The sequence below is a fragment of the Lucilia sericata genome, unplaced genomic scaffold (assembly GCF_015586225.1).
Source record: "Lucilia sericata isolate MDLA Ls3-8-SP2 unplaced genomic scaffold, ASM1558622v1 Contig000264F_arrow, whole genome shotgun sequence".
NCBI lineage: Eukaryota > Metazoa > Arthropoda > Insecta > Diptera > Calliphoridae > Lucilia > Lucilia sericata.
Window position 1 is genome coordinate 1,956 of NW_023994289.1, and position 22,680 is coordinate 24,635.

General features: G+C 30.1%; 1 protein-coding gene and 3 non-coding genes across 4 annotated transcripts; 3 read left to right on the plus strand and 1 right to left on the minus strand.

Annotated features, from left to right (window-relative positions):
* Nucleotides 1–11,524: 11,524 nt before the first annotated feature.
* On the minus strand, nt 11,525–12,140 carry LOC119602925. The gene is made up of 2 exons (XM_037954732.1): nt 12,046–12,140; nt 11,525–11,951 (listed from the first exon to the last, which is right to left on the minus strand). The coding sequence occupies exons 1-2, from the start codon at nt 12,050–12,052 to the stop codon at nt 11,746–11,748; spliced, it is 213 nt and encodes a 70-aa protein (XP_037810660.1). The 5' UTR covers nt 12,053–12,140; the 3' UTR covers nt 11,525–11,745.
* A 4,140-nt stretch (nt 12,141–16,280) lies between these two features.
* Trnar-ucg lies at nt 16,281–16,353 on the plus strand. Its single transcript has one exon. It is a non-coding gene; the product is annotated as a tRNA-Arg (tRNA).
* Nucleotides 16,354–16,626: 273 nt separating this feature from the next.
* Trnar-ucg lies at nt 16,627–16,699 on the plus strand. Its single transcript has one exon. It is a non-coding gene; the product is annotated as a tRNA-Arg (tRNA).
* A 4,463-nt stretch (nt 16,700–21,162) lies between these two features.
* On the plus strand, nt 21,163–21,235 carry Trnar-ucg. Its single transcript has one exon. It is a non-coding gene; the product is annotated as a tRNA-Arg (tRNA).
* The last annotated feature ends 1,445 nt before the right edge of the window (nt 21,236–22,680 follow it).

Sequence of the window (22,680 nt, forward strand, 5' to 3'; positions counted from 1 at the left end):
ACTAGACTATAGACTAGACTATAGACTAGACTATAGACTAGACTATAGACTAGACTATAGACTAGACTATAGACTAGACTATAGACTAGACTATAGACTAGACTATAGACTAGACTATAGACTAGACTATAGACTAGACTATAGACTAGACTATAGACTAGACTATAGACTAGACTATAGACTAGACTATAGACTAGACTATAGACTAGACTATAGACTAGACTATAGACTAGACTATAGACTAGACTATAGACTAGACTATAGACTAGACTATAGACTAGACTATAGACTAGACTATAGACTAGACTATAGACTAGACTATAGACTAGACTATAGACTAGACTATAGACTAGACTATAGACTAGACTATAGACTAGACTATAGACTAGACTATAGACTAGACTATAGACTAGACTATAGACTAGACTATAGACTAGACTATAGACTAGACTATAGACTAGACTATAGACTAGACTATAGACTAGACTATAGACTAGACTATAGACTAGACTATAGACTAGACTATAGACTAGACTATAGACTAGACTATAGACTAGACTATAGACTAGACTATAGACTAGACTATAGACTAGACTATAGACTAGACTATAGACTAGACTATAGACAGACTATAGACTAGACTATAGACTAGACTATAGACTAGACTATAGACTAGACTATAGACTAGACTATAGACTAGACTATAGACTAGACTATAGACTAGACTATAGACTAGACTATAGACTAGACTATAGACTAGACTATAGACTAGACTATAGACTAGACTATAGACTAGACTATAGACTAGACTATAGACTAGACTATAGACTAGACTATAGACTAGACTATAGACTAGACTATAGACTAGACTATAGACTAGACTATAGACTAGACTATAGACTAGACTATAGACTAGACTATAGACTAGACTATAGACTAGACTATAGACTAGACTATAGACTAGACTATAGACTAGACTATAGATTAGACTATAGACTAGACTATAGACTAGACTATAGACTAGACTATAGATTAGACTATAGACTAGACTATAGACTAGACTATAGACTAGACTATAGACTAGACTATAGACTAGACTATAGACTAGACTATAGACTAGACTATAGACTAGACTATAGACTAGACTATAGACTAGACTATAGACTAGACTATAGACTAGACTATAGACTAGACTATAGACTAGACTATAGACTAGACTATAGACTAGACTATAGACTAGACTATAGACTAGACTATAGACTAGACTATAGACTAGACTAAGACTAGACTATAGACTAGACTATAGACTAGACTATAGACTAGACTATAGACTAGACTATAGACTAGACTATAGACTAGACTATAGACTAGACTATAGACTAGACTATAGACTAGACTATAGACTAGACTATAGACTAGACTATAGACTAGACTATAGACTAGACTATAGACTAGACTATAGACTAGACTATAGACTAGACTATAGACTAGACTATAGACTAGACTATAGACTAGACTATAGACTAGACTATAGACTAGACTATAGACTAGACTATAGACTAGACTATAGACTAGACTATAGACTAGACTATAGACTAGACTATAGACTAGACTATAGACTAGACTATAGACTAGACTATAGACTAGACTATAGACTAGACTATAGACTAGACTATAGACTAGACTATAGACTAGACTATAGACTAGACTATAGACTAGACTATAGACTAGACTATAGACTAGACTATAGACTAGACTATAGACTAGACTATAGACTAGACTATAGACTAGACTATAGACTAGACTATAGACTAGACTATAGACTAGACTAGACTAGACTATAGACTAGACTATAGACTAGACTATAGACTAGACTATAGACTAGACTATAGACTAGACTATAGACTAGACTATAGACTAGACTAGACTATAGACTAGACTATAGACTAGACTATAGACTAGACTATAGACTAGACTATAGACTAGACTAGACTATAGACTAGACTATAGACTAGACTATAGACTAGACTATAGACTAGACTATAGACTAGACTATAGACTAGACTATAGACTAGACTATAGACTAGACTATAGACTAGACTATAGACTAGACTATAGACTAGACTATAGACTAGACTATAGACTAGACTATAGACTAGACTATAGACTAGACTATAGACTAGACTATAGACTAGACTATAGACTAGACTATAGACTAGACTAACTAGACTATAGACTTCTGCTGCTCACAATTTTCATTAGGTAATGACTCCAATCCTCCAAATTGTTTTCAATGTAGGTACCTTGTTTTATTCCGGCTCCTTCCACTTACAACAAAAGTTAAGTTGTTAACGCATATCATACACTCCTATCTACACCATCTTCCTTAGAACCTTTTTAGTACCATCTACTCATAACTTTATTTGTTTTTTAGTACTCAATTCAGTTTACGCGGAAATTTTATACGGTTCGGATGGCAAAAAAATGTGTCTTGGAAAATATTAAATTTTTGGTAGAAAAAATTTAGATAAATTAAATATTTTTGCGTTAAAATAAAATATAAGTGTTACTAAATAATTGTGTATAGAAATCTTTTTTTAAAGTGAGCAATAAATAAAAGAAAAAAGTGTGTAAAGTTTTTAATATTTTGTTCAATTTCTATCATTTCTTTTATGCGTTCGTTCGTTACTATTATTGTGGTTGTTGTTGTTCTTTATACATATTTATATGCATATGATTGAATGTATGAATGAATGTGTGTTTTTGTTGTGTTATTTGTTTTTAGTAAAAGAAGGAGTAAAAGTAAATATGAAATAAAATTAAGATTGAAATCTTAATAACTAAAATTAAGAAATTTCTAATAAAAAAATTAACCATTGTATTGTACCTGTAATAATCAACATATTTCTAAAACTACCCGGAAGGGAAACTTTATAATATTTAACAAGTAAGTGCATTTCCAGTTTCTCTTTATCTTCATTTAAATCTTTAAAAAAACGTATGATTCTTCACGTACATAGTTGCCAGAAGATTACATTTATTAAAATGTTTTTGAGTTGTTAAAATCTATGATATTATATGATAACAAGAAAAATCTGTTAAATCCACATTAGTTCTTTCCATGTACATACATATGTATGTATGTATATGGGCCATTCGAGAATATAATAAAGAAATTTACGAAACTCTATATTCACTTTAATTTACAATTGAGAAAATTAATGATCATTTGAATTTTTAATTGCGAGAATCATTGAACATTTAATTTCAAATCAAACATTTTTTATACCCTTCACCTTTGTGAGAAGGCTACATATGTACATATGTATATGTTTGTCATTCCGTTTATAATTTCCAAAATATAATTTTCCGACCCTATAAAGTATATATATTCTGAATCCTTATAGAGAGCGGAGTGGATTAAGCCATGTCTGTCTGTTGAAATCGGTTTTCTGAATTTTATCATACATGCTTTCGAGATGTTTCCTATTTAAAATCAGCAAAATCCTTCCATAAACAACAGAGATATAAGAAAAAACACGAGACGACCTCTGAAAATTTCATAAAAAACTAATTTTTTTCATGCTTTGATAAATAAGCAACAACAACAACACTGCTTATTCATTGCGTTGTGTATTTTGTTTTTGTTTTTCTTGAGTATTTGGTTTCATATGTTTGGATGCCTGTGAGTTTCATTGCCTTGTGTATATTGTTTTTGTTTCTTGGTGTATTCTGTTTCGTATGTTTGGATGTCTGTTGGTTTCATTGCGTTGTGTATTTTGTTTTTTTTTTTTGTTTCGTATGTTTGTACGTCTGTTGGTTTCATTTCGTTGTGTATTTTTTTTTTGTATTTTGTTTCGTATGTTGGATTCTGTTGGTTTCATTGTGTTGTGTACTTTGTTTTTTTCTGTTTTATTTTTCGTTTAGCGTTGTTGTTCCTTTTCGTTTGTTATTGCTAAAGTAATGATAGAGTTGGGAAAATTAAATAAATTGAAATCTTATAAAATTAATATTTTTTAAATACACTATGGTGAAGGGTATATAAGTCAATGGCGAATATGTATAGACTTCTTAAGCTGGAGGTCCACACCACGCGTTCTACGCTTTCTCGCATTTTATGCGTCTGCCAATAAAGTAGAATCTATGTATGTATTTGAATGCTGAAAGTTACAAGTAAAAAAGCGTAGAATGCCTTAACGCGTAGAATGCTTAAAGAAGATTTACTTTCTACTTTTATAAGCGTCACAAGCGGCGCACGAACATGCCAGCTGCTTTTGACATTAGTACTCAATTTTGTTAGTACTCAATTCAGTTTACGCGCAAATTTAATACGTTTCAGATGTGACTAAAAAGTGTCTTGGAAAATATTTATTTTTTGGTGGAAATAATAGAGAAAAATTAAATGTTTTTGCATAAAAATATAATTATAGTTTTGCTAAATATTTTGTAAGCAATAAACAAAAGAAAAAAAATTTTAAATTTTGTTCAATTTCTATGATTATACCCTACACCACTTCAGTGGGGAGGGTATATTGGGTTTGTGCTGATGTTTGTAACGTACAATAATATTTGTCCTATACCCACTTTAAAGTATACCAATCGGTTCAGAATCATTCTGAGTCGATTTAGCTATGTCCGTCCGTCTGTCCGTCCGTAATCAAACTACAGGTCGCAATTTTGAAGATAATTCAATGAAATTTGGTACATGATCTTATATTGTCCCAGGGACGAAGCCTATTGAAAATGGTTAACATCGGTCCATTATTTCACCTAGCCCCTATACGACTGAACCCCCCGAATAGTGCTTTTAAACTTTGTAATCAAACTACAGGTCGCAATTTTGGAGATAATTCAATGAAATTTGGCACATGATATTTTATGGTACCGTAAACGAAGCCTGTTGAAAATGGTTTAATCGGTCCATTATTTCACCTAGCCCCCATACAACTGAACCCGCCTAATAGGGCTTTTAAGTTCAAAATTATGTTTAATATACTCATATCTCGACAAAAAGCTGCAAAAACCAAGTTTTATACAAGATTTGATGACCCTCACGAATTCCATAATAATAGGTTCTCATATGACCCTAGCCCCTATGAAAAGCCCCAATCAAAATTTCACTTAAATGTCCACAATTTTATTCAACAATAAACGGCTTAAGTATGTATATCTGAGGCAAGGTACAATTCAATTTAAATGCTTTATTATGGCAAATAAATCACATTATATTTTTGTCAAAGGTGTAGGGTATTATATGGTCGGCCTCGCCCGGCTATAATTTCTTACTTGTTTACTTTTATGCGTTCGTTCGTTATTATTATGGTTGTTGTTGTTCTTTATACATACATAAATATGATTGAACAGATATCTTATAATGATTTATTTCTACAATCAGTTTTGAGGAATATTGTTTTGTATCTTAAGTTCTTCAGCAATAGTTATATACTAGTTCATTGGAACGTAGGAATTCTGGAAATATCTGAAAAATAATTATAAAATAGAATAGAACTCAAAAAAAATTATAACTTTGTTCGTAAAATATTGTAAAAAAGCAATACAAATTTTATTATAAAATTAATAAAAAAACATTCAGTTTTCTCTTTATTCGATTATCCGAATTTTTAACATCTACAAAAAAGGGCTCAAAATATTAAAATTTATTTTTATTTTATATAAATTTTTTCATTTTTGAACTCAACAAAAGTTATAAAATTTAAAATTTTAAATTAAATTATATGAATTTCCTACAGTTTTTAGTCATATCTCGGAGACTAGTAAGATTCCCAATTTAAATTTTTGAAGAAGTTTCTAGCCTTCTAACCAATGTGGCCACATAATATAAAAATTTAAAAAAAGACAGATTTTTTCTTTTATATGATTCTGAATTTTGTTTTTAGATAAAAATACATATGTAAAAAAAATTTAATAAAAATTTTTATATAATTTCACTAAATTATTGTTGTGAAAGATTTTATGCAGAAATAAAATTTTACTTATCTTTAACACGTATAAAGCTACAGACTTTTTACGAAATTTTAAAGCAATTTTAAAGCTATAGAGTTGCCACAGTTTTTGAAATTTAAGTGAAAATTTAGGTTTTCACTCTCGTCGACCTTCCTTTACGTGTTTACAAAATGTCGTCCAAATCGGTGACTATGGAAATTTTGCACAAATATTTTCAGTTAATGCAGGTTGTTTTGTATTGAATATTGTTCCACGAATTTTCCTAGCCCCCATATAAGGCCCCTCTCAGAAAATGACTTTAACGCTCATAACTGGCTAAAGGAAGCATATACATATAAAATGTCTTTAACGTTAATAACTAGCTAAAGAAAGCATATACATACATATGTCGGTAAAATTGCTTTTGTAAAATTTTATAAGTATCGGCCCATAATTAACCGTACCCGCCATATAAGGGCCCCTTCAGAAAATATATTTAACGCTCATAACTGTCTAAAGGAAGCATCTATAGCGGTGAAATTCGGCATAAACATGTTTTATAGAAACCTAAATCTCGTTGAAAATGTTATAAGGATCGGCCCATAATTGACCCTACCCGCCATATAAGGTGCCCTTCAGAAAATGACAGCATCTATAGTGGTATGATTCGACATGAACATATTTTATAGGAACCAAAATATCTTTGTCAAATTTTATAAGGATCGGTACATAATTGGCCCTACCCCCCATATAAAGTCCCCTTCACTCTCAGTGCTACCTTAAAAGTACGCATACAGCGATGACACTTGAAGCAAATATGTTTGATACATCTTTCTACCAATTTTTTTGAGGATCGGTTCATAATTGACCTAAACCCCATATGTATAAGGTCCCCTTCAGAAAATTACTTAAACGCTCATTAATGGATTAAAAGTAGTGATAAAATTCGACATACATAAATAAGTTTGTTACAAGGCAAAATATCTCTGCTAAATTTTATGAGGATTGGTCCATTATTGACCCTATTACCTACCCATCACACCCCCAAATAAGGTCCCCTAAGGTCCATTACTGCATTAAAAATATGAGTACAGCGATAAAATTCCACAAAAATATGTTTCATACAAGTAAAAATCTCTCATATTTTATGAGTATCGATACATAATTGCCCCTACCCCCCATATAGGTCCCCTTCATTTTTAACGCTCTACTGGCTTAAAAAACGAGTATAGCGATCAAATTCGACATTCGACAGAAATAAGTTTCTTACAAGACAAAATCTGTCTGTCAAATTTTATGAGGATCGGTGACCCTACTACCATATAAAGTACCCTTAAAAATTACGTAAACGCTTACTGTCTTAAAAATGCGAGTATATTACAAGCCAAAATCTCTCTACTAAATCTTATGAAGATCGGTTCATAATTGATCAGAAATTTAAGAACGAATCATATACCTACTTTATTAATATCTACATAAAATTAATAAATGAGTACATCATAGTATTAGATTTCAGAAAGATCGATTTATAATAACCTAAGTCCATATGTACGAATCATGCTTTATTCTTCATATAGGTACATACATATACTTAACTCTCTTACTTGTTTTTGCCTGTTCTGTTACTTACTTTAAGCTGTCACTCAAAAATTCAAAGTTTCCACAAAAAATTGACTTTTGTGTTTTTAGTGAAAAATAGCAGTGATCACAAATTCTACTTGTTTTTATTCTATCTCCAATAGTTTCCGAGAAAAATTCACTTTTAAGTTTTCACTAAAAATCGGTTTTTATGGGAAATAATATTAATTACAGAATTTTTGAGACCCATTTCGAAAAGAATGCAGACATTTTTTGAGCATATTGTACTGAGATCAAGATTTTCAATCGCAGGTAGGGAACTGAGGACCTTTTCAAAACAAATATTTTTTATTTTTCTCATACATATTTAGAAAAGTTGTAAAGAAAAGAAAAAAAGTGTTGCTGTAGTGTTAAGATAAAATTAAATAATTATGTACATGTGTTGAGGAATTTTCAATTATGTACTCTCAAAAAATATTTCAACAAAATCTAAGCGGAAAGGAAAATAATAATTAACATGTAAGTGTATAAGGATTTCCTACTTTTCTTTCCACAAACAAAGCTTCATTATGCCATTTTATAGGAAACGGAAAAATTGTTTTTAAGTTTCAAATATGTACAATAGATGTCGCTACTTTTAAATATTACATTTTTCGTATACGAATCTGATTAACAGTAGAAATACAAATCTGCGGATGCGTTTTCTGGTTCCATGAGAAAATGTAAATTAAATGGAGTGCGGTTGCGGATTTTGTAGCCATTTTATTGTTTTTGTATTTCATAGTTTATTTATTCACCACATGATTTTTGTTCATGGAAAGTATGAATGGCATGGCAACTCTAAATGTAAATAAGAGAAAGTTCGTAAACAAATTAAAATTAATTTTAATTTGGTGCGGATTTCTTCAACGATTTAAGTTGTCAAAACTTAATATAAAAAAAATATCCGTCTCCGCAGTCACATTTTTGTATTTCTAATCTAAATGTTCCATTGTATTTACTAAATTACGTGAATTTTTTTGTGGATTATTCAAACATTGTTGCCAACTATAATTACAAAATAAAAAATGTGTCTTTGCTAAGCTAACTTAAAGTGACCACTTAATCTGGCAGCACTAAAATAATTCTTAAGGCGATCCAAATTAATCTATTTTTTTATCTTACGAGATAAGAACGAACAGCGGTTTGTTATGTGGCAGAATGAAAATGGTTGTTGCGATCGGGCTATAATTTGCCATGGTCATAGGCAAAAAAATATGGAACTTTAAGTTTTGAAAATGTACTCCATAAACGCTCTAGGGTCGGCGCTATGGGCAATTCAATGTATAACACCTTTCACATGTAGTTTTAAACGTGTGTTATTTTCTTGTTTTCCCAACGATTTCAATGATTTGTATATTTACTGAAAGTTCTCATTGCATTGTCTTTTATCAATATGTGTCTCATAATTAATAAAAAATCTCTATATTTTTTTCATGATATTATTATATTATGTTTAAATTCAAATAACGATTAAATTTATGTTCTAAATACATAAGTAATAACAAGTAAAAGTGTTATATTCGGCTATGCCGAATCTTATATACCCACTATCAAACTATTGCCGTATAAGTAATGCTTACTTATAAATAATATTTGATTTTTAGGTATTAGGCTAATATATAAGATTAATATGAACATCAGGGTAATGTTTGGAAGAGGGCCTTTAATGAGGGTAGTTTATACAACAATTATTTGATTCGAATTTCATCGCTGTACTTTATTTCAGATATGAGCATTAAAGTAATTTGAAGTGATCCACGCAAAATTTTGTAGAACGATTTTGGTTCATACAGATAATATGTATGTCGAATTTCATCGCTCTTATTTTGAAGCCATTAATGAGCGTTAAAGTCGTTTTCTGAAGGGGGCCTTATATGAGGAGTAGGGTCAATTATGTCCCGATCCCCATGAAATTTGGTAGACAGATTTTGACTCATGCAAAACTTGTTTATGTTGAATTTCATCGCTATACTTGTATTTCAAGCTATTAATGAGCGTTAAAGTCATTTTCTGAAGAGGACCTTATATGGGTCAATTATGGCCCGATCCTCGTAAAATTCGGTAGAGAGATTTTGGCTCATACAAAACTATTTTTGTTGAATTACATCGCTATACTCGCATTTTTAAGGTGTTAAAGTTATTTTCTGAAGGGGACCTTATATGGGGGGTAGGGTCAATTATGACCCGATCCTCGTAAAATTTGATAAAACTATTTCGGTTCCTATAAAGCTTATCCGTGTCGGATTATATTGCTGTAGAGTTATTTTTAAATGTATATTTAAAATGAAAATTAGGGTCAATTGTGGGCCTATGTCCTCCATAATTCAGAATTTAAGTTTTTGGGTCACAAAACTAACTTTTGCTAAATTTTGTCGCAATTGCTACATAATCAACAAATTTGTGACTGTTTGAACTTTTTTACACAGCAATCCGAGGGGCACATTTGTATGTGGGCTATGTGAAATCGTTGACCGATTTTGCTCATTTTCAATACCAAATATTTCTGATCAATAAAGAATATTTTGGGAAAATTTCATCTCCCTATCTCTTTTTTTGTGAACGCTTTCGTGCCAACAACAGACAGATGGACGGACATAGCTAGATAGGGGTCTATGAGCAATATTTCAATGTGTTACGCACAGAATGACAAAATCAATATACCCTACATATTTTTTGATGGTGGGTATAAGAATGATTATTACTGACATTAAACGAAATGATTCATATGTATATATTTTTTTTATTACTAATCTCTTTTCTACAGAAATGAGTATAAATACATACATATTTACAAAGTTTCATCATTATACGCATAAATGTAGATAAAATTTAATTATAATTTTTCCATTAAATATTTTAAATATGTATATAAACTAATGTACATAAGTACATATCGGTCATTTACTACAAAACTGGCACAATCCAAAATAGAACGTTTCGAGCAAGACGACGTTGAATGTTTTATGACATTTTGCAATTTCTTAAATAAATTAAAAAAAAAAATCATGGGATTTGAAAAATGAAACCGGACTTAAATAGAAAAACTTATCAAATATTCGTAAAGATATGACTTTAGTTTTAATTTTTAAAACAAAAAATCCCAATATTAGTAGACATTTTTGAAAATAGATAAAACTTAATGAAATACTTTAGAACGGCGCATATTTTTTATAGACAATACTAAAAATGATGAGACATTCTACAAATGTAGACATTCCATTTGTATTCCATCGACATATACATACATGTGTAATGCTATAGACTCACAAAAGTATATTCTGGGTGCTTATAATATTCTAAGGCCATCTAGGTCATGTCCGTCCGTCTGTCTTTTGAAAGCACAATAGGGTCCGAACGAAAAGAGGTTGAAAATTTCCCCAAGTGTTACCTAAAGGTTTGTTTGGCCTTAAAAATGGTCCAAGTTTTTGCATAGTCCTCATTCATATGGTTCCATGGAAAATAGACTCAATAATCATAACAGTTTTTTAAATTTAAGTTTTGCGATGAAATTCGACTTAAACATATTTTATATGAACCGATATCTCTTTATCAAATACCGGTTTATAATAAAGGACGTTAAATGATTTTAACGTCCTTTACGTGCTTATATATACGAGTACAGCGATGAAATTCAACATAAATATGTTTTATATGAACTGAAATATTTTTTATAAATTTTAAAAGTATCGGTTCATAATTGACCTTACCCCCATATAAAGTCCCCTTCAGAAAATGACTTTAACCCTTTAAAATAGTATAGTAGAGTATAGCAATGGAATTTGACATAAACCAAAATCTATGTAAGCAATTTTATGAGGATCAGTCTATAGTTGACACTAACCTCATTGGTTTCCCTGATGATAACAAAACGTTATCTACAATAAGCTTTTATGGAACTCTCTTCTCCGTCGGATGTTTAAATTTACATATAACATAATAATATTAATAAAAGTTACCAATGTACCAAAGCTCTAATTTTATTCTCCGATTTATCTACGGAATTTTATATACATACATGTGTATTTCCTTTACGATTTAACATTTTAACATTAAGAAACACAGCTTTTGTTTTCAATAGTTGCTATTTATTTTTATATTATGATAATGGCATTATCATCTTTGGATCAGCTTTTCTATATATTTAATTTATAAACTAAAATATCCGAAGGATACTTTTCCCACTTAAACACCATAGAGTGGAGTAACAGTACTAGTACTAGGACCTTGGTTACTACCACCAACATTTGGAAGAGTTGGTGGTCCAGTGTATGAATTACCGGCACTGGGTGGGGTAGGAGGAGCACCTGGTAAAGTTGGCATGGGAGCTGCCTTTGTTAAGGCACTCATGAACATGCACATAAAGCACAAGCTTATAACAAAGTGTAGGACTAAAGAGAAAACAATAAAAATTGGCAAATTATTAAATTAAAGTATGAAAAGTAATTAAACTTAGTTTTCTTTTTTACTAAGTATTGTACTTACATTTCATTATGAAAGTTATTTGTTTTCCAACTAACTTGATTGACGTTTTCACCTGATTTGTGTTTATGTCTTTGATTTTCTAGCTTTTTATAGGATTTTGTTATGTTTATGGATGTTATTTTTGAATGCGTATTTACTTAATGATAATAAATTAATTTAAATTAATATTTAATACATATATCGTTAATACATTGTTGATATAAATGTTATCTTATTTTTTTAGTATATAGTTTTTTTTATTTTTTTATCTTAACATTTGGATTTTCCAATATGAGTTAAAGTGGATTTATATTTCATTATTATTTGGAATTAAAGTTTATTAAATAGATCTCTTTATGTTTAAATGTTGGTAATTTTTATTTTTTTTTTTTTTGGAAAATTTCATACATTCATATATTCTACTCTTAAGTACGCTTTTATAATGAATTACTTCTATACCGATCATATTTTATAGCTCTCTAATTTCAATTCTTTTCTATAGCCACCAATATCATTACAAAATTTACATGTCGAAAGTTATTATTTGTTATGTGTAATGCAATACGCAAAATTACAAAAGAAAACTGTGTTTTTCCTCTCCTGAAAACCTAAAACAATTTTTGTCGAAGCAACGACTATACATATTTTCACAATATTCAATAACAAAAAACACATAACTGTTTTTGTCGGAGTAACGAATATATATTATTTTCTCAATATTCAATGGTGAAGGATATTCTTCTATTAAAAGTGAGTAATTGAAGCCCAATTGAATGACAATTCATTCGTTAAAATCATATAACGTGATGCAAAGTTATTCCGTTATTATTTTTATTCCGCTATTTATTTTTAAATAACCAATATGTCCAACTTTAGAGGGCTATTAATAAAAACCGTAAAAATCGTCATATAATTGTAGAATATTGGATCCCAGACATGGAAAATTCAATACTTTAGTACTTCTTGATATCGAAAAATACTGAAGTACCCCCACGACTAGTCTAGTCTATAGTCTAGTCTATAGTCTAGTCTATAGTCTAGTCTATAGTCTAGTCTATAGTCTAGTCTATAGTCTAGTCTATAGTCTAGTCTATAGTCTAGTCTATAGTCTAGTCTATAGTCTAGTCTATAGTCTAGTCTATAGTCTAGTCTATAGTCTAGTCTATAGTCTAGTCTATAGTCTAGTCTATAGTCTAGTCTATAGTCTAGTCTATAGTCTAGTCTATAGTCTAGTCTATAGTCTAGTCTAGTCTATAGTCTAGTCTATAGTCTAGTCTATAGTCTAGTCTATAGTCTAGTCTATAGTCTAGTCTATAGTCTAGTCTATAGTCTAGTCTATAGTCTAGTCTATAGTCTAGTCTATAGTCTAGTCTATAGTCTAGTCTATAGTCTAGTCTATAGTCTAGTCTATAGTCTAGTCTATAGTCTAGTCTATAGTCTAGTCTATAGTCTAGTCTATAGTCTAGTCTATAGTCTAGTCTATAGTCTAGTCTATAGTCTAGTCTATAGTCTAGTCTATAGTCTAGTCTATAGTCTAGTCTATAGTCTAGTCTATAGTCTAGTCTATAGTCTAGTCTATAGTCTAGTCTATAGTCTAGTCTATAGTCTAGTCTATAGTCTAGTCTATAGTCTAGTCTATAGTCTAGTCTATAGTCTAGTCTATAGTCTAGTCTATAGTCTAGTCTATAGTCTAGTCTATAGTCTAGTCTATAGTCTAGTCTATAGTCTAGTCTATAGTCTAGTCTATAGTCTAGTCTATAGTCTAGTCTATAGTCTAGTCTATAGTCTAGTCTATAGTCTAGTCTATAGTCTAGTCTATAGTCTAGTCTATAGTCTAGTCTATAGTCTAGTCTATAGTCTAGTCTATAGTCTAGTCTATAGTCTAGTCTATAGTCTAGTCTATAGTCTAGTCTATAGTCTAGTCTATAGTCTAGTCTATAGTCTAGTCTATAGTCTAGTCTATAGTCTAGTCTATAGTCTAGTCTATAGTCTAGTCTATAGTCTAGTCTATAGTCTAGTCTATAGTCTAGTCTATAGTCTAGTCTATAGTCTAGTCTATAGGTCTAGTCTAGTCTATAGTCTAGTCTATAGTCTAGTCTATAGTCTAGTCTATAGTCTAGTCTATAGTCTAGTCTATAGTCTAGTCTATAGTCTAGTCTATAGTCTAGTCTATAGTCTAGTCTATAGTCTAGTACAAAAGCCGGAAGTTTTTTCACCAAATTGACTTAAAAAATAGCCCTTTGTTAAGCCCAAAAAAAAAGTAATCCCTAATGTACATATCTTTTTATACCCTTCACCTTCGTGAGAAGGGTATATATAAGTTTGTCATTCCGTTTGTAATTTCTATAATATAATTTTCCGACCCCATAAAGTATATATATTCTGGATCCTTATAGGTAGCGGAGTTGATTAAGCTATGTCCGTCTGTCTGTCTGTCTGTCTGTCTGTCCGTCTGTGTGTTTGTTGAAATCAGTTTTTAGAGGACCCCAGATATCGGCGAGATCCAAATCTTCAATAATTCTGTCAGACATGCTTTCGAGGAGATCGCTATTTAAAATCAGCAAAATCGGTCCATAAATACCGGAGATATGAGCAAAAATCCGAGACAACCTCTGAAAATTTCATAAAAAAGACAATTTTTTCATGCTTTGATATACGCAACAACAACAACACTGCTTATTCATTTACGGTTGTATTCATAAAAAGTTAATTTAGGTTTATTAAACATTATTAAGCAAAATCCACGAAAATGGTATTCATAAACGTCAAATAGTTTAAAATACCTTCAATAAACCAATGACAAATAGAAAAAATTTATTGCATGCTCGACCCTACTTTATGCCAACAATAAGTTGAATTCTTACAAATTTTGTCTCTGATTAAGCTTTTTTCATTAATTTTAGGTTGAAGACGAAAACTAATCATGTTTTATTCTGAAATGAAATCTAAAAATTGTAATTTTAACGTTTACAAATTTGTAAATAATATTCCAGATAAATTTTAAAAATTTCTATTTTGATGAAAAAACTAAAATCTAGGCATTATTGGATTAATAGATGAATATTTGACAGTATTCCAGTTGGTCAATACTATTTTTGGCAATTTGGAAATGCCCGCCTGTCAATTAAATCATGGCCACAATCAATATTTGTCTTTTTCATAGTTTATTCGCTAAATATAAAGCCATGAAGTAATTAAGAGTGTAAATTATATTGATTAGTGTTCTATCAATGCAAAATATCTTCTCCGGCAATAAAATGTAGTCTTTTATAAAAGAAATTTATCAGTGTTTGCAAAAATTTATTAAAAATTGCAATAAAAATAACAAAGTGTGCATAGTGATGTTTATTTTGTCACAAAATATTCGTTATTCGAATACTTTTAATTATAATTAAAAATATATATGTTATATTCATTCATCTGAACTAAATATATATTTATTGTAGCCATGTATACATTTATTTTTCTTAAAAGTTCGTTCTTATTTTCAAAAATGTGTTATAACCAAAAATATAAAATTAAGAAAACCGACTCAACGAATATTTTATCCTAATTGTTCGCAACACTAACACAGAAAATGACAGACAAATTGTACAGTGCTGCCAACTTAAACAATAAACAGCACAATAGTTAATGTAGATTTATTATTTGTTTAAATTTATTATTTGTTTGGATGGCTGTGTGTTTCATTGCATTGTGTATATTGTTTTTGTTTCTTGGTGCATTCAGTTTCGTTTGTTTGGATGTCTGTTGATTTCATTGAGTTGTGTATTTTGTTTTTACTTTTTTTTTCGTTTCGTATGTTTCATTGCGTTGTCTATTTTGTTTTTGTTTTTTGTGTATTTCGTTTCGTATGTTTGGATGTCTGTTGGTTTTACTGCCTTGTGTATTTTGTTTTTTTGTGTGTTTATTTCGTTTAGCGTTGTTGTTCGTTTTGTTATTGCTATAATAATGATATAAACGGGAAAATGAAATAAATTAAAATTTTATAGAATTGATATTTTTAAATACACTGTGGTGAAGGGTATATAAGATTCGGCACAGCCGAATATAGCACTTTTACTTGTTTAAATTCGAATTTAAAACCTCAACCATTTTAAATATACCTACATGTATCCGTATGTATTTTTTTAGCAAGACTTCAAACCATTATAAAATAATAAGTGGCAACAATGTTTTAGAACAAAATTGTTATACAATTTAGAATTGGCAAGGCCTTTGTATTTAAATAAGTATTGTAGCAAGCGGCTGGCGTGGACCGTGTGGCCTAATGGATAAGGCGTCGGACTTCGGATCCGAAGATTGCAGGTTCGAGTCCTGTCACGGTCGCAGATTATTTTTCTCTATTTTTTATTTCTAAATAAATATTTCACATAGATTCGTAGAAAATTACTATTAAATTTAAAATTTTTTGTATAAATTCAAAATTTTCAAATAAATTCTTAACATTTACCTCCTTATTCACAAACAAATTTTTTATTTTATAAAAGGTTTATAAAACAAAATTTTCACACAAAGGTTAATCTATAATTTCAAAAAAATTAGTATAAGTCTTGCTTAATTTACATTAATAAAACGTTCTAGGCTCCCGGGCATTCAGTAGACCGTGTGGCCTAATGGATAAGGCGTCGGACTTCGGATCCGAAGATTGCAGGTTCGAGTCCTGTCTCGGTCGTAGGAACATTTTTTTAAATTTTGCCAAAATATGTATGTTTATGGGGTGATAGAACTTTTAAATACATATGTACATATGAGGAGGCGTTATGACGAATAATTGCTATTTTTGGAACCATAGTATGTTCAGTTTTTTAATCTTGGTTGCTATGGTGTTTGTACATGGGCAATTTCGTGTCGATTTGAAAAATTTGAACCAAGGTGTTAGTTAATACTATTGAGTAGTAGGCCAGACACAAATGTTTAGCTCTATCGGTCAAACGGGGGTTTTTTTTAAATGAGTGTAACTTTTCACCTATTGGTCCTAGCAAAAATTGTCCATTGGACTTTAGATTGCTATTTCCTCAATATTTCTAAAAAATTTTTTAAATATTTTTTCAAAATCTTATTTTAACCAAATAGATGAACGCATAAAAATCGTAAAGTTAGATTAAAGTTTTTGTTCTCAAAATATGTGAATATGTATGTTAATAGCCCATTTACACTACAACGAAATCTAATACTTATGAGATTTCGAGCAAAATCTAGTTGACTTTGTAACTAGATTTCATTGAAATCTACTCAAAATTGAATAGTTTTAAGTGATGCAACTCCGTTTTTTTCCTAAATATAAAAAATACGATGCTGCACACGAAAAAAGAAAAAAACAAAACAAATAAAAAAACAAGTAAGATGTTACAGTCGGGCGAGGCCGACCGTATAAAACCCTACACCAGTTATAAAAATAAAATGTTATTTAGTGTTCATAATGAATTGTACCTTGTCTCAGATATACTTTAGCCTTTTTTGTTGAATAAAATTGTGTACATTTAAATCATATTTCGAAGGGGGCTTTGTATAGGGGCTAGGGTCAAATGAGGCGCTATCAAATATTGGACCGATATTACCGATTTTCCATAGGATTCGTCTCTAGTTCACTAGAAGATCATGTGCAAAATTTTATTGAATTATCTTCAAAATTGCTTTTCGGGGGTTCAGTTGCATGGGGTTTAGGTGAAAAAATGGACCGATCATAACCATTTTCAATAGGCTTCGCCACTGAGAATAGAAGATCGTGTACCAAATTTCATTGAATTATCTTTAAAAATGGGACCTATAGTTTGATTACAAGGTTTATATGGTTGGACAGACGGGCGGACATAGCTAAATCGACTCAAAAAATGATTCTAAGCCGATTGGTATACTTTAAGGTATACCAATCGTGCGTTGTGCATTGCAAACATCAGCACAACTCCAATAATCCCTCCCCACTAAAGTGGATTAAAATGTGGCCCATTTTTCCTACACTAGATGTGTAAATGGGGTATTAAACTTAAAATTCTAAAATTCAGAACTGTTCTAGATTCGCCAAAAGATTAAAAGTCATATTAAATGCATCCACGTACTCTTACTGAGAGTACGTTAAGAGGTTAAAAACATTGAAAGAATATTCCGCTCTTAAAATTTTAAACTTCTAAAACCCCCTTTACATTGGCACACAAGTAATATGATCTGTCAAAATGTTGTGTAAAACAGTACGGATGGGAACGTCTAAAAGCGATATATAACGCAATCATCACACATTGAGAGAAAATACGGATGCAAAATTTGACAGTCGTACGGCTCTCTTAATTTTTTGAAATGATTCAAAAAACAAGCAAGTCGCATTAGATCAGGGATGTATTTTTATGTAAACACATATACAAAAAAAGTGGAACAGCTGTTTCCATCTTACTTTGTTATTGTTTTATACCAATCGTGTTAACACAAAAAATATAAATCATTATTCTCTTTATTCTCTTTTTGGTCATTCGGAGGGAATTTCATTTTCCTTTTTCATTAGACTTTACGTACGTAAAGTGTGATCGTGTAAAGGGTCGCTAACTAATCATGAATTATCATATTGACTGGGACTTTTCCAAATTAGTAACTTCTTTCTTTCCAAGCTTTTGACTTCGTTCTTCAACTTGTTTCTTACAAGATAGTCGATTTATCGTCTTTATTAGGACAAAATAGTCGATTTTGACTTTTCGACAAAATATGTAAAGTCTATAGATTGGTAATAGTCCTTCTTATTGTTCTATACATCATCTTTTCAATAATTGACTTTTTGTATAAACGTTGTCGATTTTGTTCAAAAAAAAAAAAAAAAAAAAAATCGTCATCGACTATTTTAAATAAATAATCGAAAAGTCAATATTATATAAAGTTCAAAAAGTCAGCCGTCGCAAATTTGTAAATAGTCGAACAAGGTCGAAAGAAGTCTATATTAACAACTAAGAGTGTTATATTCGGCATGGCCCACCATCAAATTATTTCCGAAAAGGAATGCTTCCTTATAAATAAACTTAGATATTTACGAACCGATGCTTTTGTTATTATCGAAAAAAATATCTAATTTATTAGATCTTTGTTGAATTTTATCATCATTTATCGATATATAAATACCAGGGTAATATTTGGAACAGGGCCTTTAGTGAGGGCTTAAGTATGGACTGTGCTCTTTCGTATTAAAACTATTAATTTTAAAAAACTAATCGTTTCTGTCCATTTTTATAACCATAAACTGTTTTTTTGTAAAAGGGGTTATATGGATGGTAGATTCAATTATGGACCTATCCTCATCGGTTTAGACAATAATTATTTGTTTCGAATGTCATCGTGAGGTTCATTATGAGGTTTAAAGTAATTTCCTGAAGGAAACCGTTAATAGGGTGTTGGATTAGTTATCGACCGATCCTCATCAAATTGAGCATTAAAGTCATTTTCTGAAGTAGACGTTATTAGAGATTTTGGCTGTGTCGAATTTCATATTTTAAGCCAAAGTAAAAGTAATTTTTGACGATTCTCATAGAAGTCAGTAGAGAGGTGTTGGCTCGTAAGAAACTTCTTTATTTCATCGCCATAATCGTATTTTTTTTAGCCAGTAATGTGCGTTATAGTCGTTTTCTGAAGGGGACCTTATATGGGTGGGTAGGGTCAATTATAGACCGATCCTCATAAAATTTGGCAGAGGGATTTGGGCTTATATGAAACTTATTTATGTCGAATTTCTTTACTCGTATTTTTATAATTGTAATGCCAGTTAAAGCTGTTTTTCGGGGGTCCACTTGTATGGGGGCCTTCCGAAAACGTGGACCGATATTGCCCATTTTCAATACCAAAAAACAAACCTTACCTGTAAGGAATATTTAAACCCTCTACCTCTTTCGTCCTCTATCGTGTTTACAACACACAGACGGACGAACAGACGGACAGACATGTCTAGATCGCCTGAGAATTTAATAGGGATCCAGAATATATATACTTTTGTGGGTCCATGACCAATATTTCGATGTGTTACAAACGGAATGACAAAATCAATATATCCCCACCTTTTTTGATGGTGGGTATAAAAATAGTTCGAAAAGTAAAAAAGTCGATCATACCAAATTGTTAAGAAGTTAAATGTTCGTTGTGCAACCATTGCTCCATATGTTATGCAACATTTTTATATCCCACTTACCTTAATATTTCCAAAGTTCAAATAAAAAACCATACAAAATAAATCACTCTAAAACAATTAACGGGTGTTAAACGTATTTATTTGAAAATATACAACATACAATAATAGAACATTTGAATAGATTAAACTGAAATTAAACAATTTTACACGTTTCATCTCTAAGTTAATGTCATAACATAAATATGCATTTTCTCTAATGATAAAATTAATTTCAACAGCAAATTAACAATAAACAGTTAAACTTAACGATACTTTAGAAGTACTTTTTTTTTTTTTAAACTTTTTTTATAATATATTTATTAAATAATAATTCGTTAAAATGCGTAAGGTAAACTACAAACAACAATGAACACAGTTTTTGTTTTTTATTTTGAAGCGAATAATTTGAAACACAGCAACATTTTCAATAATAATTAATATATTTTAGTTTTTTTCAACATTTGCTAATTTAATAATATGTATATATATATAGTTTTCTACAACTTTGTCTATAACTTTTTTTATAATAATTTAGTATGTATATATTTTTTATGTATTAATATTCATTTTGTATAATTTCAATTATATTTTTTATTATGTAAATATAGTAGGTTTTCTTTCTTTTGTTTTCCTAAATGTATGTATGTAAGTGTAAATATTTTTAATTATTTATGATATGTATTTGTGTGTGAGTTTATTATATATAATAATTTTCTATTTATTAAATACATTTTTTATGCCAATTAAAAACAATTTATTTAAATTTAACGTTTTTCTTTTTGGCTGGTGTGAACATTTACATTTATAATATGGCAACACTTTGTTGTATATTTAACATCAGCCTGTTATTGTTGCCATATTGAAATATATTTCGTGGTGAATTTTGTTTATGTATAACAGTATTTGGTATATGTATACCATAATTATAACAGATTTTATGTGTGTGTTGTTTAGTGGTAGTAATAAGCTATTGTATACAATTTGGCTATGGGTTGAAATATGACCGTGTGGCCTAATGGATAAGGCGTCGGACTTCGGATCCGAAGATTGCAGGTTCGAGTCCTGTCACGGTCGCAGCATATAATTCTTTTAAATTTTTTGTTTATAATTTTAATTAATTTTTTATAATTATATTAATCATAAATCATTTTTTAAATACATCTTTTTTTAACAAAAACTCCTGATAATTAAACTTATTTAACAAATATTAAAATAATTAAAAAATTTCAGTAAATAAATTTATAGCATTAGGAATAATTATAATTATTAATATATAGAGGATCGATTTTCGATTTCATTAAATTTCGGTACATACATTTTTTCAAATTCGTTGCGGTTTAGATTTTATCAAAGTGCAAAGTTCATATTTTTAAGATTATTTCTCAAAGGGTTTAAAGTTTATTATTGTATAATTTCTAAATTAATTATAAGATTTTATTAATCTTGATCACAAATTCTTAAGAAACATAATGGTATAGTTCTTAAATAAGGATAATTTATTCAACAGTTATCTGAAGTATGTACATACATATATTTCAAAAATGGTACCTTCCATTGGTAGTTACATTAAGTGGCAGCAATAACGTGACCATGAGGGGATCTCAAAAAAATTTACTTTTAGTAAAACAGTACACATGATTTCTATAGTAACTAGTAAGAAAGTTTAGTCGGGTATAGCCGACCATATGGTACCCTACACCAGTTATAAGTAGATCTAAAACATGTGTTATTTCTAATTATAAAGCATTTATGTTGCCATTTCTGAGGTGGGCTTTGAAGAGGGTAGATGATTCTTGGGTCAAATAAATTGCAAGGTTAACATGGCCATTAGAGTGTCCCGAGGAACCGCCTTTTTAAGAATTTCATGTAGTAATACCTCTCAATCGAAGCGTATTAAAGTACTGAACACGAAAAAAATATAATATATTTTTTTTCGAATGGTCCTCAATTCCCCACCAGCGATTGAAGACCCTAACAACAGTATAATTTGTGAAAAATAAAATATCTTGGATTTTTTTGAAATGGTTCTGAAAAATTTACCATACGGACTTAGTGTAATCGACTCAGAAAATAATGATGAGCCGATTGGTGGGGTTACGTAAGTGGTCATTTCTTATTATTAAGGAAAATCCGGTAAAAGGGGATTTTTGTGAATTTTGAAAATAGTAAACGAGCTTTTTTCAAATGTTCAAATTCAAAGTCGAAAACCAGTTTTTGGAAAATGTCATATTATAGAACACACCCTAACATTATGATAATTTTAAAACTGATCTAACATCTATGAACACTGTGACTATTTTATAAAGAAATATTGGTCTTTCAGAAGTAGACAGTCTTTTCCCAAATAGAAGTGCTTTTAATTTTATTAAAAAATATATTTGGTCAGGAGCAGGGTTTTACACTATGGAGTATTTCAAACACCATCATAGTGAAATGAATATTGCGATTGCCGTAACATTTATGGACACCCCTGTGGTTTATATACATATATAGGCAATTTCGTGTTAAGTGGCCAAACT